Source organism: Ovis aries, chromosome 10, assembly GCF_016772045.2.
Source record: "Ovis aries strain OAR_USU_Benz2616 breed Rambouillet chromosome 10, ARS-UI_Ramb_v3.0, whole genome shotgun sequence".
Taxonomy (NCBI): Eukaryota; Metazoa; Chordata; class Mammalia; order Artiodactyla; family Bovidae; genus Ovis; species Ovis aries.
The window spans coordinates 71,141,341-71,158,996 of record NC_056063.1 but is presented as its reverse complement, the minus strand read 5'-3'; the positions used below and the strand labels follow the sequence as shown (position 1 = coordinate 71,158,996).

General features: G+C 38.9%; 1 protein-coding gene across 2 annotated transcripts in view; it reads right to left on the bottom strand.

The window, feature by feature from the left end:
* LOC106991387 (ATP-binding cassette sub-family C member 4-like) overlaps positions 1–17,656 on the bottom strand; it is a 589,015-nt gene that overhangs the window by 319,591 nt on the left and 251,768 nt on the right. For both annotated transcript variants that reach the window (XM_060394634.1, XM_042255004.2), the window contains exons 19-20: positions 14,001–14,147; positions 10,179–10,258 (exon numbers count right to left, since the gene is read on the bottom strand). In XM_060394634.1, the coding sequence (XP_060250617.1) occupies positions 10,179–10,258; positions 14,001–14,147 (227 nt within the window). The remainder of the gene's footprint in view (positions 1–10,178; positions 10,259–14,000; positions 14,148–17,656) is intronic.

Sequence of the window (17,656 nt, the reverse complement as noted above, 5' to 3'; positions counted from 1 at the left end):
GACTGAATAACTGAGGAATGTAGTCTGGTCAAGCTGACATTAAACTGACCATTAAAAATGGAAATATTTCCCTTGTATTTTCATGAGGATACATAAGAATTGACACTTTTGAACTGTGATGTTGGAGAAGACTCTTGAGAGTCCCTTAGACTGCAAGGAGATCCAACCAGCCCATCCTAAAGTAAAACAGTTCTGAATATTCATTGGCAGGACTGATGTTGAAGCTGAAACTCCACTACTTTGGCCACTTGATGCAAAGAACGGACTCATTGGAAAAGACCCTGATGCTGGGAAAGATTGAGGGCAGGAGGAGAAGGAGACGGCAGAGGATGAGATGGTTGGATGGCAAACTGGAAATAGAACTGCCTTATGACCCAGCAGTCCCACTGCTGGGCATACACACTGAGGAAACCAGAATTGAAATAGGCACGTATACCCCAATGTTCATTGCAGCACTGTTTATAATAGCCAGGACATGGAAGCAACCTAGATGTCCATCAGCAGATGAATGGATAAGAAAGCTGTGGTGCATATACACAATGGAATATTACTCAGCCATTAAAAAGAATACATTTGAATCAGTTCTAATGAGATGGATGAAACTGGAGCCGATTATACAGAGTGAAGTAAGCCAGAAAGAAAAACACCAATACAGTACGCTAACACATATTTATGGAATTTAGAAAGATGGTAATGATAACCCTGTATGTGAGACAGCAAAAGAGACACAGATGTATAGAATGGACTTTTGGACTCTGTGGGAGAGGGAGAGGGTGGGATGATTTGGGAGAATGGCATTGAAACATGTATACTATCATGTAAGAAACAAATCACCAGTCTAGGTTTTATGCAGGATACAGGATGCTTGGGGCTGGTGCGCTGGGATGACCCAGAGAGATGGTATGGGGAGGGAGGTGGGAGAGGGGTTCAGGATTGGGAACTCATATATACCCGTGGCAGATTCATGTTGATGTATGGCAAAACCAATACAGTATTGTAAAGTAAAATAAAAATAAAATTCAATACCTATTCTTCATTTTTTAAAAAATTAAAATTCTTAGCAATTGAGGAATTAAAAGAAACATTTTCAATCTGATAACAGATATCTACCTAAAAAATTGCAATTGATATTATTTGTAATAAAAAATTACTGAAAGATTTTTGCCCTAATAATACAAGGTTATCTAATCTAACCAATTCTCTTTAACACTAACTGGAAATTCTAACCACAAGTCAAGAAAAGGAAATAAAAGTCATAAATATTGGAAATGAAGATACAAAACTGTCATTATTTATAGCTGACATGATTGCATATGGACAAAATCCTACAGAATTAAAAAATAAAAATAAAAAAAAAAAACATACCACTATTGACTCCAGGCAATGCAAAGTTAATTCACAAATAAATCAACATTTCTATAGACTAGCAACAAGCAAGTGAATAATGGTATCAGAAACAAGACTTCCCTAGTGGTCCAACTGGTTAAGAATCCACCTGCCAATGCAGGCAACACAGGTCTGATCCCTGGTTTGGGAAGAATCCACATGTGCAGAGCAGCTAAGCCCATGTGTCACAACTACCGAGCCCAGGCTCTAGAACCAGACAGCTTCACCTACCGAGCCCATGTGCCACAAATACTGAAACTCATGTGCCCTAGAGCCCATGCTCTGCAATAGGAAAAGCCACCCAAATGAGAAGTCCACCCACAGCAACTAGTCACCCACTCTCACCACAACTAGAGAAAGCCCACACATAGCAAAGAAGGCCCAGTGCATCCAAAATAAATGAATAAATAATTTTAAGAAAACAATCCAATAATACTATGAAAAGGCAAATATGCATAAATAAATTTAACCAGAGAAGTGTAAGATATTTATACCAAAAATTACAAAATATTTCTAAAATTAAAGAAGACCTAAATAAGCAGAGAGAGACACATATTAGTAATTGCAGATCCAACATTGTTAAGACTCAGACTTCTCAAATATTCTATAGCTAAAAGGAAATATTAACAAAGTTTTCAGGCTTTTATTTAAAAACAAATTGAAAGGCTTCTAAAATTTACACATAAAAGTAAAGAATCCAGAATGATCAAAGCAACCTTGACAAAGAAGCACAAAGTTAGACAATTTAAACTATGGGTTTCATCTCTTATTAAAATGTACAGTAACTAAGAATGCAGTTTTGGTATAAGGATCAAAATATTGGCATAAACTGCAACTACTGAGGAACAAGATAAATTATACAGATGCAGATTTCCTTAATCCAATGCATAAAAGTCTTTAAAAAACGTGTCCAGAATAATTGGAAAAAATAAAACTAACCCACTAATTACTCTTTCACATATAAAAATTAGTGCAAGATGCATCAATACCTAAAAAGGTAGAACATAGAAAAGTATCTTCACATTCCTAAGGATATGTAAAGATGTCAGGATACAAAAACATTAAATATGAAAAAAAAAGGGAAACATTAGACTTCATCAAAATTAAACCTTTATCTCCACTAAGGATATAAATGGCAAGCCACTGACTGGAAGAAAATATCCACAAAGGACTAATATTAAATATATATTAAAAATAAACATCCCCAAGGGACATTTGAAGAAGGGGTTGGAGAAGGGATCAACGCACCACAGAAATCTCAAAATGACTAACTCATTATTCAGTGGGAGAGGCTGAATACTCTCTACATACTTTCCCTGACATCTCTACACAACAAAATGCAAGGGTCAGTGGTGCTGAGACAAGTAAAGGCATTTCCACTCAGGCTTTCTTCTCAATATCCAGATGCAGTGGTCTGTTCTTTTGGGCTCCCCTCTATGGAAAGAAATGACTGAGGACACTTCCTTCACATTTTCTTTTTCTTAGGCATTTTCACTTCATAAAACTGCAGTCAGTGTGCTCTGTGTGTGCTGAGGAAGGAATGACACAGTCCCTGGTGGTCCCACCACAACTGCCATTGGTGACTCAAGTGCCCTCAGGATTAGCCCTTTGTGACCATGAAAGGACGTGAAGACTAGTTCAGCTCTGCCAAGCTTCTGATTTTTTTTTCCCCTGAATGAGGAGTGTGTGGGAATAAGCATTTTGCAACTTAGTTTTCCTCAATAAATTACAGTATTTTGCTGAGAGTAGCTGTGTAAGTTCACATGCTCAGAGCAGTCTCAAACTTTTTTTTTGGAAAATTAAAATGCCTAAACCTAACTTCCTCATCTCACCTTCATTTTCACTTGTTTTAACAGTAAGAAGACACCTTGGAGGTGATGATTTCAATGACAAAAATTGTAGATAATTGAGACTTCTTACTCAGTGTTATTTGGGACTTTGGCAAATTGTATGAAAATTACATGACTCTGAAATATTTAATGCTCAGTGGTCTATCTTGAAACAACTGACTTTTATTTTGTGAGTCTATATAAGAAAGTGTCTAGTATCATGCATCGAACCTGGACTGGTGATTCATTTCATATATGATATTATACATGTTTTCATGTTGATGTATGACAAAATCAATATAATATTATAAAGTGATTAACCTCCAATGAAAATAAATAAATTTATATTAAAAAAAAGAAAGTGTCCATCAAAATCTTCAAGGATTACAAATCTAGAATCTCTGTGGTACAAATTCATGAGATATTTATGGGCCTTGAGACTGTCTCTGACAATAACTTTAAAGCAACATAATGCCACTTTGCCAAAGGCAAAAGGAGAAGAGGGTGGCAGAAAATGAGATGGCCGGATGATATCACTGATTCAATGGACATGAACTTGGGCAAACTTCAGGAGATAGTGAGGGACAAGAAGGCCTGATGTGCTGCAGTTCATGGGATCACAAAGAGTAAAGCATGACTTAGCAACTGAACAACAACAAATACCACAGTCATCAAACGACTTCTCTTACCTAAAACACATATGGTATTTTTAAAACAGTTACTTAGTGCTGAACATGCATTTAGATGTTATGCAAAAATAGTGTTAAAATTAACTTCCTTTTATCCTTCCAACATTCTTAGGAAGTGGGTGTTATTTTCTCCATTTTACAGAAAGGAGAATGAGGGTTTGTGGGGTGGAGATGGTAAGAGGGAGAGCTGGGACGGGGGCTTGGAAAGGGAGACTAGAGGGATCTGCACTGCCACACTTTAAAGCTGTTGGCACCATAAATGATTATCAGGTGCAATCACACCACATAAACTGACTTTTTTATGCTGCTATCCTTCATCCTTTGAAATGGTGAACAGCTCCAATTTGCCCAAACACATATAATGTGACTGAACAGGCTGGTAGCTGTGAGAGTCAGTGTACAGGATGGTGCACAAACTCATGATCATCTCTCTGTTGGGATGTGATCTCTGAGTGATATCACCTGAGGGGGTGAACTGTCCTGCAGTGTGGACCACTACTCAGAATCCAGGGTTTTCCTTAGCCACATTTGGCATCACTATCACAAAATATTAAATAAATTGTCTGAAATTTCATTTAAGGGAGTGAGAATAAATTAGATGATGGAAAGTATATGGAATAAACACTTTAGAAGTAATAAAAATAAAAATGATCAAGAATCTTCTAAGGTTTATCAAATACAAGGATAAGCAAAATCATCAAAAATGAGTTTGAACACAGGTACGCTTACACAGCTGAACAAGGACTTTCCAGCCTCTTTCCTCCCTCGGTCCCTCCTCAGCTGGTGATAGAGAAAAAGACTGGGTCCCACACAGGAACTTGGCTTCCACCAACACTTTCTGCCCGACCATCCACAGCGGCCTTTCCCTCTCATCCGGGAACAAAGTTTACCTCCTAGAAGCTCTGCCCACCTCCTGCACTAGGAGTCAGATCTTTGCATCAGGTGGCCAAAGTATTGTAGTTTCAGCTTCGACACCAGTCCTTCCAATGAATAGTCAGGACTGATTTCCTTTAGGATGTACTGGTTGGATCTTTCTTGCAGTCCAAGGGTCTCTCAAGAGTCGTCTCCAACACCACAGATCAAAAGCATCAATTCTTTGATGCTCAGTTTTCTTTTTTTTTTTTTTATCTGACCTCAAATTTATTTATTCATTTATTTATTTTGGATTCTTAATGTTTCTTCTATTTATTTTTTATTTATTTCTTTTTTATTTTTATTTTTTCTTTATTTTACTTTACAATACTGTATTGGTTTTGCCATACATTGACATGAATCCACCACGGGTGTACATGAGTTCCCAAACATGAACCCTCCTCCCACCCCATATCATCTCTCTGGATCATCCCCGTGCACCAGCCCCAAGCATCCTGTATCCTGTGCAACAAAAAGAATAAAATACTTAGGAATATATCTACCTAAAGAAACTAAAGACCTATATATAGAAAACTATAAAACACTGATGAAAGAAATCAAAGAGGACACTAATAGATGGAGAAATATACCATGTTCATGGATTGGAAGAATCAATATAGTGAAAATGAGTACACTACCCAAAGCAATCTGTAGATTCAATGCAATCCCTATCAAGCTACCAGTGGTATTTTTCACAGAACTAGAACAAATAATTTCAAGATTTGTATGGAAATACAAAAAACCTCAAATAGCCAAAGCAATCTTGAGAAAGAAGAATGGAACTGGAGGAATCAACTTGCCTGACTTCAGGCTCTACTACAAAGCCACAGTCATCAAGACAGTATGGTATGGTACTGGCACAAAGACATAAATGTAGATTAATGGAACAAAATAGAAAGCCCAGAGATAAATCCACGCACCTATGGCGCTCAGCTTTCTTCACAGTCCAACTCTCACGTCTACACATGACTACTGAAAAAACCGTGGCCTTGACTAGACGGACCTTTGTTGACAAAGTAATGTCTCTTCTTCTTAATACGCTGTCTAGGTTGGTCATAAATTTCCTTCCAAGGAGTAAACATCTTTTAATTTCATGGCTGCATTCAGCATCTGCAGTGATTTTGGAGCCCCAGAAAAATAAAGTCTGCCACTGTTTCCTCATCTATTTCCCATGAAGTGATGGGACTGAATGGCATGATCTTCATTTTCTGAATGTTGAGCTTTAAGGCAACTTTTTCACTCTCCTCTTTCACTTTCATCAAGAGGCTTTTTAGTTCCTCTTCATTTTCTGCCATAAAAGTGGTGTCATCTGCATATCTGAGGTTATTGATATTTCTCCCAGCAATCTTGATTCCAGCTTGTGCTTCATCCAGCCCAGCATTTCTCATGATGTACTCTGCATATAAGTTAAATAAGCAGGGTGACAATATACAGCCTTGACGTACCCCCTTTTATATTTGGACCCGGTCTATTGTTCCATGTCCAGTTCTAACTGTTGCTTCCTGACCTGCATACAGGTTTCTCAAGAAGCAGGTCAGGTGGTCTTGTATTCCCATCTCTTTCAGAATTTTCCACAGTTTATTGTGATCCACACAGTCAAAGGCTTTGGCATAGTCAATAAAGCAGAAATAAATGTCTTTCTGGAACTCTGTTGCTTTTTCGATGATGCAGCGGATGTTGGCAATTTGATCTCTGGTTCCTCTGCCTTTTCTAAAACCAGCTTGAACATCTGGAAGTTCATGGTTCACGTACTGTTGAAGCCTGGCTTGAAGAGTCTTGAGCATTACTTTACTAGCGTGTGAGATGAGTGCAATTGTGCGGTAGTTTGAGCATTGTTTGGCATTGCCTTTCTTTGGGATTGAAATGAAAACTGACCTTTTCCAGTCCTGTAGCCACTGCTGAGTTTTCCAAATTTGCTGGCATATTGAGTGCAGCACTTTCACAGCATCATCTTTTAGGATCTGAAAGAGCTCCACTGGAATTCCATCACCTCCACTAGCTTTGTTCATAGTGATGCTTCCTAAGGTCCCCTTGACTTCACATTCCAGGATGTCTGGCTCTAGATGAGTGATCACACCATCATGATTATCTTGGTCATGAAGATCTTTTCTGTACAGTTCTTCTGTGTATTCTTGCCACCTCTTAATATCTTCTGCTTCTCTTAGGTCCATACCATTTCTGTCCTTTAACAAGCCCATCTTTGCATGAAATATTCCCTTGGTATCTCTAATTTTCTTGAAGAGATCTCTGCTGCTGCTAAGTCGCTTCAGTCATGTCCGACTCTGTGCAACCCCAGAGATGACAGCCCACCAGGGTTCCCCGTCCCTGGGATTCTCCAGGCAAGAACACTGGAGTGGGTTGCCATTTCCTTCTCCAATGCATGAAAGTGAAAAGTGAAAGTGAAGTCACTCAGTTGTGTCCAACTCTTAGCGACCCCATGGACTGCAGCCTACCAGGCTCCTCCATCCATGGGATTTTCTAGGCAAGAGTACTGGAGTGGGGTGCCATTGGGTCTAATGGAGGCCTAATAACCTCAATGTATAGAGGTCACCTGGAAAAGCACTGAATAAATTTCTCAGGGACAATTTTTTTTAAGGCTGTATCTCTGAAAGTCACAGTGGAGATCTGTAGGAAAATATACACATTTTAATTGTACACAAAGCCTTTTAAGAAAATATTTCATGTAAAGCACAAACAAGATGTATTTTATACAACAATGCATTGTAAGGTAGTAAATCTAAACTGAAATCATATTATCTGTACATGGGAAGATTCAGTCTGTGGTAACCCCAAAGGGATGCATACATGTGACCACTTTAGAAAGTTTTCAACACCTTTGCTTTCCCATTCTATTGTTTTCCTCTATTTCTTTGCACTGATCACTGAGGAAGGCTTTCTTATCTCTCCTTGCTATTCTTTGGAACTCTGCATTCAGATGCTTATATCTTTCCTTTTCTCCTTTGCTTTTCACTTCTCTTCTTTTCACAGCTATTTGTAAGGCCTCCACAGTCATTTTGCTTTTTTTGCAATTCTTTTTCTTGGGGATGGTCTTGACTCCTATCTCCTATACAAAGACACGAACCTCCATCCATATTTCATCAGGCACTCTGTCCATCAGATCTAGTCCCTTAAATCTATTTCTCATTTCCACTGTGTAATCATAAGGGATTTGATTTAGGTCATAGCTGAATGGTCTAGTGGTTTTCCCTACTTTCTTCGATTTAAGTCTGAATTTGTCAATAAGACACCTTAAGACAAAGCAATCAGCTTGTGAAAAGAAAGTGAAAGTGAAGTCGCTCAGTTGTGTCCAACTCTTTGCAACCCGGTGGACTGAAGCCCACCAGGCTCCTTCCTCCATGAGATTCTCCAGGCAAGAATACTGGAGTGGGTTGCCATTTCCTTCTCACTCACAGATCAAACCTGGGTCTCCTGCATTGCAGGCAGACGCTTTAACCTCTGAGCCAAAGAAAAAGTGTCTACAAAAACAAAAGACATTTTCTGAGATGACTTTGATCCCATAATAGAATTACTGGCTTAAAAGCCTTCATATCTTCAAAGATGCTCTCTATTAAACTTGTTGGACTTCCCAGGTGGCTCAGTGGTAAGAATCTGCCTGCATTGCAGGAGACGCAGGAGACACAAGTCTGATCTCTGGGTCAGGAATGTTCCCTGGAAAAGCAAATGGAAATGCACTCCAGTATTTGTCTCTAAGAAATCCCTTGGATGGAGAAGTTTGGTGGGCTGCAGTCCATGGTGTCACAAAAGAGTCAGACACAATTTAGCAACTAAATAACATTGTACTTGTTAAAGTATTATTTTCACCTTATTTTTTTTTTCTTTTTTTTTTTTTTTTTTTATTTTTTTTTTCTTTTTAGTTTTTTTATTTTTTAAATTTTAAAATCTTTAATTCTTACATGCATTCCCAAACATGAACCCCCCTCCCACCTCCCTCCCCATAACATCGTTCTGGGTCATCCCCATGCACCAGCCCCAAGCATGCTGCATCCTGCGTCAGACATAGACTGGCGATTCAATTCACATGATAGTATACATGTTAGAATGTCATTCTCCCAAATCATCCCACCCTCTCCCTCTCCCTCTGTGTCCAAAAGTCCGTTATACACATCTGTGTCTCTTTCCCTGTCTTGCATACAGGGTCGTCATTGCCATCTTCCTAAATTCCATATATATGTGTTAGTATACTGTATTGGTGTTTTTCTTTCTGGCTTACTTCACTCTGTATAATCGGCTCCAGTTTCATCCATCTCATCAGAACTGATTCAAATGAATTCTTTTTAACGGCTGAGTAATACTCCATTGTGTATATGTACCACAGCTTTCTTATCCATTCATCTGCTGATGGACATCTAGGTTGTTTCCATGTCCTGGCTATTATAAACAGTGCTGCGATGAACATTGGGGTACATGTGTCTCTTTCAATTCTGGTTTCCTCGGTGTGTATGCCCAGAAGTGGGATTTCTGGGTCATAAGGTAGTTCTATTTGCAATTTTTTAAGGAATGTCCACACTGTTCTCCATAGTGGCTGTACTAGTTTGCATTCCCACCAACAGTGTAGGAGGGTTCCCTTTTCTCCACACCCTCTCCAGCATTTATTGCTTGCAGATTTTTGGATCGCAGCCATTCTGACTGGTGTGAAGTGGTACCTCATTGTATTTTCACCTTATTTTTAACCAATCCTTTATTTGTAAGTAACCACACCTGGCTTTGTCCAAATAAAATGGTGCAGCAAATAATTGTCCTCTTTGGGAATACAATGCATCATCCTCATGCTCAGTTGTGCCTGACTCTTTGCAGCCCCATGGACACCAGACTCATCTGTCTGTGAAATTTTCTAGGCAAGAATACTGAAGTGGGTCACCATTCCATTCTCCAGGGCATCTTCCCAACCCAGGAATGGAACCCTCATCTCTTGCACCTCTTGCATTGTCAGGTAAATTCTTTACCACTGAGCCACTTGGGAAGCCCAATACAATGCATAATTTAGTTAATCTAGGTTATCTTTCCATGAGAGTTTATTGTCTCTCTGTTATGAGATGTGTTCACAGTAAAGGGAATCCACACCAGACACCTGGAAGGCAGAGGGAGAACGATTTACCCAGCATGTTCCTGCTTCAGGCCAATCTTGATGTGACTGTGTAGCCACTCCTGCCCCAGGGGTTACTCATGTTAACTCAGCCTCCCAATCACAGCCACACCTCTCTCTCAGAAACACAGCCTCTTACGGAAGATAACAGGACACATCACCAGGCTGAAAGGCCCACCTCCAGTCCCTGTGAAAAATCCTTGAGAAACAGGCACTCTGCTCTTCCCTGTGAGAACTCTGGCAGGACTGGTACACTACCTGGATGAAATCTTGAAATATCAGGGGCAGCAAGTCATCCATATCCCCAATGTCTCTGAAGAAACGATTTAAAATTCTTCCTGCAAGAATAGGATACAAAAACTACTCATTTCCTCAGATAGGAGCTTTAAGAGAAATAATTCATGAACAAATCAAAACAATATTTTTGAAGTATATGTATTTAGGGACTTTCCTAGTGATACAGTGTCCCCAGTGCAGGGGACATTGGTTTGATCCCTGGTGCAGGAAGTTTCCGCATGCCACAGAGCAACTAAGCCTGTGCACCAGAACTACTGAAGCCCATATGCCTAGAGCCTGAGATCTGCAGCAGAAAAAGCAACCATAATGTGCAGCAACAAAGACCCATGCAACTAAACATAAATAAATCTTTTTTAAAAAGTACATGTATTAAATATTTAATATATTGGGCTTCCCAAGGGGCTCATGCTAAAGAATCCACCTACTAATGGAGGAGACATAAGAGACAGGGGTTCAATTCCTAGGTCAGGAAGATCCCTTGGAGTTGGACATGGCAACCCACTCGAGTATTCTTGCCTGAGAAATTCCATGGACAGAGCAGCCTGGCAGGCTACAGTCCATGGGACTACAAAAGAGTCAGACATGACTTAGTGGTAACACAACAACAAATTTAATATATTACAAATTCATATGAAATAAGCCAATGTCAGTGGTAAAGAGAAAAACAAAATAGGATGACACTTAAAGAGAAACAAAAATATCCCCAAATGGCAGTGGGTGTGGAATTGAAATTGAGTCCTGATTTCTGAAAGAATGGGGGAATCTTGTGGCAGTAACAGGAAGGGTTGGTGGATTTGAGAATGTTCCCTCTCTTTAGATTTATGCCATCTAAGACTTACTCCAAGTGCTAAATTGGTAAACAAATAGTTGCAAAATACCTAAGTTAATCCTAATTGTTACATCAATTTTGCTTTAATTATCAAGATTAATTTTGCCAAGTGGTACTTTTTAAATAAACATAATTATAACCTCTCTGCAAATTTTTCCCCCTCCAGATGGCTCACAGCAGCTCACATTTTGGGAAATTATGGCTTGTGACCATTTCCAAGTTGTAAGTTTACTACTGGGGTAATAAGCTGTTATTTTCATAAGTATACCAGGTATGACAAGTACAGACTTATGAATAAGCATCTAAGAAAACCAGAGAGATGTAGGCAGGAAAACTGAAATATTACTAAATGACCAAGAATCACTTATCATTGATTTTACTTCCCTTCTTAGAATCCACAATAATAGTATATCCTTAAGGCTGCAGGATAGAATATGGGAATTTCTGGTAAATATCTGGTGTAAACTAAAAACGTCACCTGTCACATCAGTAAACAAAGGATGCTGCAGACATCAGGACTCTGCAGCCACCAGGACTCTGCAGCCATCCCTGCAAGGGTGGTGCTCCCTAAGGAGACTCAGGATGAGAAAGAACAGGACACTGGCCCCAGACAGGGGAGGGACACACCAAAGGAACTGTAACAGGGAGGAGCCAATACTGACTCCATGCTGGATCTGTTTCTTTGACCATTGCTATTTACTGCTTTTGTCAGGGACCCCTGCCCTCCTGCCTGAATATTAAACCAAAGTGGCTTTTATCAGCTCACAGGGAGACAATCTGACTCTCACCACCTGTGAATGGCTGCAGAAAAAATATCCTCTTGTTGTGCAAGATAAATGGCCTTTTGACTTCACTTCCTCGCCTCCTCTCCCCTATGTTCTGTAAAAGAACCAGGCATCCAGACCCCAATTCAAATAAAGTCATTATTCTTTGCCTTAACACGTCATCTGTAAGACTCACTGGCATTGTGAGGCAAGCAGAACGGGCTTGAACATAGTAACAAGAAATACCACTCTATGTGGTTTTCTCTTCATGCCATCACATACAAGAAACCAAGACCACCATAAATCATCTATTAAAAATTCTACTTTTGAAAATAAACACAGAGAAGAGTTCAATTTAATATATATATATATATCACTAAAAGAGTAAATAACTGATGCCCCCAAACCTTTGGACCTATCTTTGCAGTACTTATTTGGGCTTCTATTTTCTTGAAGGAATGAAGTTCTGATAATAGACACAGGAGAGGGAGATAAGATATACACCAAGTGTGCCTGCTGCTCTAGGATTAGTGATCTTAAAGATTTAAACTTGTTTCCAAATCCTTGAATAATAAATCAGCATCTGGAGAAGTCTACAGGTCATCAAGAGCCTGGTTAATAGTGGTCACAACCACTCAGAGGCTGTGATAACAGAAATTCAGTCCCACCTGATGCTTCTAAATTTATGGCTATAGTTTTCATGTTAACAGGAAAAGTAGAGAGACTTCATAGCTGTAATAGCAAAGACTCTTCCAATCACTTCCTCACTCCAGCTTCATAATAAGATGAGATTGTGTGGGCCTCTGCAGTTTACCATCCTGTGCTCCTCACAGTACCTGGACTAAAGAACATGTGTTGAATAAATCTGCACAAGATGCTGCACTAAACAGTCTTATTTAATCCTCACAACAGTCTTGTGAAACAGGAAGGGCACCGGTTACTCCCATTTCACAGGAGAAAAGTTCCCAGACACCATGCTGTCATCCTCAGAGGTTCATTACTCACTGACCCTGTGCTAAGTTCTATGAACATATTAACCTGCTTAATGCCCACAACATCAAGATATTGGTAAGCATGTGAATAGTATCCTCATTTTATTCATAAGAAAATTGAAACACGGAGATATTAAATAACTAGCATATAAGTATTAACTATACCTGGCTACTGCTGTTAGTAACTAGCACCAGGATTGAACCCAGGAAGTTGGCTCCAGGGTCCATATTTATAACCATGACAACATCCTGCCTGGAGATTTGCCTGCCCAGTAGTATCCATCTACTTTGGCCTTAATCACACAGCTAGTTGGTGGCCAGGCCAAGGCTACTGCTGTCCTCTCTCCAGTCACATCCCTGCTTCAACAGGCCCTGTCAATCATGACCTGCAAAAACAAAGCCACTCTGGGCCTCAGCACAAGTCTAACCAACTGAACAGAGTAGCATGTGTTCTGATGAACTAACTCTTCAGAGGAACCCAGGTCAGGAGGCCACCTTCAGAAGCAAGACAGGTCGAAGGCCTCAGGGAGGAGGAAACAACCACTGGGAAACCTTCAGGGACACTCTTTACACTGAAGATCCACCTGCTATAAACCACAAGACCTCTTAAAAGTAACCAAAAGTCCATTGTAAAACTAGAGGGTTTTTTTTTTTGAAGAGGATGTTTACATTTCACTGATCTTGTATTTTAATTAATCTTACATTACCATTTAGGTAAAACTCAAAATATGAGCACATATCAGAGCTTCGTGGTCCCAGAAATGGATGGGCAAAGAAAGAAAGAAACACACAGTCTGTCTTTTATAGAGATGTTCCTGGAAGAAGGTCCTTCCTAGTTAGCTTAACACTATGTAACACAGCTAACATTTCAACAACTAGTTAAAAACATTTCAACACATTTGCATCATCTGTTAGGTGTTTCATATGCCACATAACAAATGGACTCCTAAATCATCCTGCAAAGTAAACATTCGTGTATTTTTGCAGACATGTACAAATTGGAATCAAGGCTTATATGCTCCTATATTCAGATTGTCTCTGGCAGGAAAAATTATCAGTGAAGCTTTTGTAGAAAATGAATAAACATACACAGTGATTTTCTTCCAAGCATCTCTTCCATTTTCAAATATGAAAATGTAACTAGGCACTTAATGTGTTAACAAGACATATTCACTAAAAAATTTGGTGTCTGACTTACCTATTGGATTTCTATTGAAGAACAATACAGGAGCTCTTAAAATGGTTTCCAACATTTTGTTGTGCAAAGTTCGTGAAGAATTAACAAGGATGTAGAATATCAACAGAGACCGTGTGATGCCAAAAAGGATAGTAGACACAGTTAACCCTGAAATAAAGAAACATCACTCAGCACAAAATCTCTGTCTTATCCTCAACCATGCTAAAGCATGGCAGGCAGTTTAAAAATCAAATTTATAAATTTTATACAAATTTATAAATCAAATTTGTATAGAGGTTTACATATATAGAATATAGAATAAAAAACTGATATATATATATACAAAGTAGATTCTCACCCTCTCCCTCTCCCACAGAGTCCAAAAGACTGTTCTATACGTCTGTATCTCTTTTGCTGTCTTGCATACAGGTTTATTGTTAACATCTTTATAAATTCCATATATATGCATTAGTATACTGTATTGGTGTTTTTCTTTCTAGCTTACTTCACTCTGTGTAATCAGCTCCAGTTTCATCCACCTCATTAGAACTGATTCCAATTAAAATAAATAAATTTAAATTTTAAAAAAAGTAGATTCTCTAAGAGTTTAATGCTTTCAAAAAACACATTTATAAAGAAAAGTATAACAATCACTGTTTTCCTCTCACTAAATAGAAGTAACACAGGCGGAAAAAAGTAAGTGTAAACTACCATCACTGACTCGATGAACATGAGTTTGAGTGAACTCCGGGAGTTGATGATGGACAGGGAGGCCTGGTGTGCTGCTATTCATGGGGTTACAAAGAGTCGGACACGACTGAGCGACTGAATTGAACTGAACAGTTTCATTCTAGGCTTGCCTAATTTAATTACAAGTTCTAATAAAACTTATAAGACAGATAATTATACAAGTAGCTGATCTTTCTTTCTCTACATTTCAAATCTCATTATTTACAACATGTCCCATAATCTAAAAATAAGGTATGCTTTGGTGAAAGTGAAAGTGTTAGTTGCTCAGTGGTTAGTTGCTCATACTCTTTGTAACCCCATGGACTGTAGCCCCCAAGCTCCTCTAACCATGGAATTCTCCAGGCAAGAATAATGGAGTGGCTTGCCATTTCCTTTTCCAATGCTTTGCTACCAGCACATGAATTAACAGGGAAAAGGAGACATGATATACCATTTCCTTGTAATTTACAAGGAAATTTACTTCCATGTAAAGTAGACTTTTAAGAACCTACTGTATAGCACAGGGAACTCTACTTAATGCTCTGTGGTGACTTAAATGGAAAGGAAATCCAAAGACATATATGTTCAATGGTTCACTTGGCTGAACAACAGAAACTAACACAACATTGGAAAGCAACTATAATAAAAATTAATAAAAATTTAAAATAATAAAAATAAACTAACTACTTCTATGCCCAAGTAGCTATAAAGAGTATGAAAAGACCATGTTAAGTTGCAAGTGGACAATCTCTTAAATTATTGTACTGCAAGAAACTACAAATTATATTTTGACATGAGATAATCTAAACAAGATAATCTAAACTAATCTCTCATTATTTTACAGGACCCCAAAGCATTTTTAAATAAATATAATTATTTAAATTTATGTCTTATCAATGACATAAATGAGCACTACTATGCATATAAAAATTAAAATAGCCCTCCAAACATCTCTTCAACTCACAATGCTATATAGAATGGGGATAACTTTGGCAATATATATTCCATCAAGTACTTTTTTCCATTCAGCTACCATATCAGTGTTATTTAATTTCTGAAAGCTGCTCAAATTCCTGAATTCCATCAACAGGCATTTGCCTTAGCCCACCATCTTATATGAATGTGTAACAGAATCTCTTTCTTTTTCTTTAAGCACTCATTGTCCACCAATTCAGAAGGTGAACAGCTGGTAGATTCAAGTTTCTTATCGAGTGATCAATAAAATAAATACCAAATTTCAATGAGTGGATTTTTACATAACTTACTCTTTGTAGAAAGCTTGTACAAGCATTTCCTGTGAGGATATTTCAATTTTAGTTGTTTTTTTTTTTAATTTTATTAGGGTATAGTTGCTTTTCAATGTTGTGTTAGTTTCTGTTGTTCAACAAATTAAATCAGCTATACATATACATATATCGCTTCCCTCTTGGACTTCCCTTCCCCCCATCCCTCCCCTCTAGGTCATTGCAGAGCACTGAGCTGAGCACCCTGTGCTATATAGCAGCGTCCCACTAGCTATCGGTTTTACACATGGTAGGGTGTATATGTCAATCCTAAACTTTCAATTTATTTCCCTCACCTCCCCATTCCCACTCTGTGTCCAAACATCTATTCTTTACAACTATGACTCTAGTCATCCCCTGCAAATAGGTTCATCTATATCACTTTTCCTAGATTCCATGTTGTTGTTTAGTCACCAAGTCATGTCCAACTCTTCAAAACCCCATGGATTGCAGCATGCCAGGCTTCCCTGTCTCTCACCATCTCCCAGAGTTTGCCAAAGTTCATGAACCAGTGATGCCATCCAACCAGCTCATCCTCTGTAACCCTCTTCTCCTTCTGCCTTCAACCTTTCCCAACATCAGGGTCTTTTGCAGTGAGTCAGCTGTTTGCATCAGGAGGCCAAAGTACTGGAGCTTGAGCTTCAGCCTCAGTCCTTCCAATGAGTATTTAGGGTTGATTTCCTTTAAGACTGACTGGTTTTATCTCCAGGGACTCCCAAGAGTCTTCTCCAACATCACAGTTCTAAAGCATCAATTCTTCAGTGCTGAGCCTTCTTTATTGTCCAGCTCTCACATCTGTACATGATTACTGGAAAGATAGCTTTGAGTATATGGACCTTTGTTGGCAAAGTGACGTCTCTGCTTTTTAATACACTATCTCGGTTTATCGTTGCTTCCCTACCAAGAAGCAATTGTCTTCTAATTTCATGGCTGCAGTCACCATCCACATTGACTTTAGAGCCCAAGAAGAGGAAATCTGTCACTGGAAATCTGTCACTTCTCCCACATTTTCCCCTTCTGTTTGCCATGAAGTGATGGGACTGGATGCCATGATCTTGGGTTTTCTTTTTTAATATTCAGTTTTAAGTTGGCTTTTTCACCTTCCTTCTTCACCCTCATCAAGAGGCTCCTTAGTTCCTTTTTGCTTTCTGCCATTAGAGTGCTATCACCCACATATCTGAGGTTGATATTCTCCAGAAGTCTTGATTCCAGCTTATCAGCCATCCAGCCCAGCATTTCGCATGATGTGCTCTGTGTATAAGTTAAATAAATGGGATGACAACAAACAGCCTTGTCATACTTCTTTCCCCACCCTGAATCAATCACTTGTTCCATACAGGGCTCTAACTGTTGCTTCTTAACCCACATACAGGTTTCTCAGGAGACAGGTAAGATGGTCTGGTATTCCTATCTCTTTAAGACTTTTTCAGTGTGTTATGATCCACACAGTCAAAGGCTTTAGCTTAGCCAATGAAACAGAGGTAGATGTTTTTCTGGAATTCCCTTGCTTTCTCTATGATCCAGAAAATGTTGACAATTTGATCTCTGGTTCCACTGCCTTTTCTAAATGCAGGTTGAACATCTGGAAGTTCTCTATTCACATAATGCTGAAAACTAGCTTGAATGATTTTGAGCATAATATTAGTAGCATGGGAGATGAGTGCA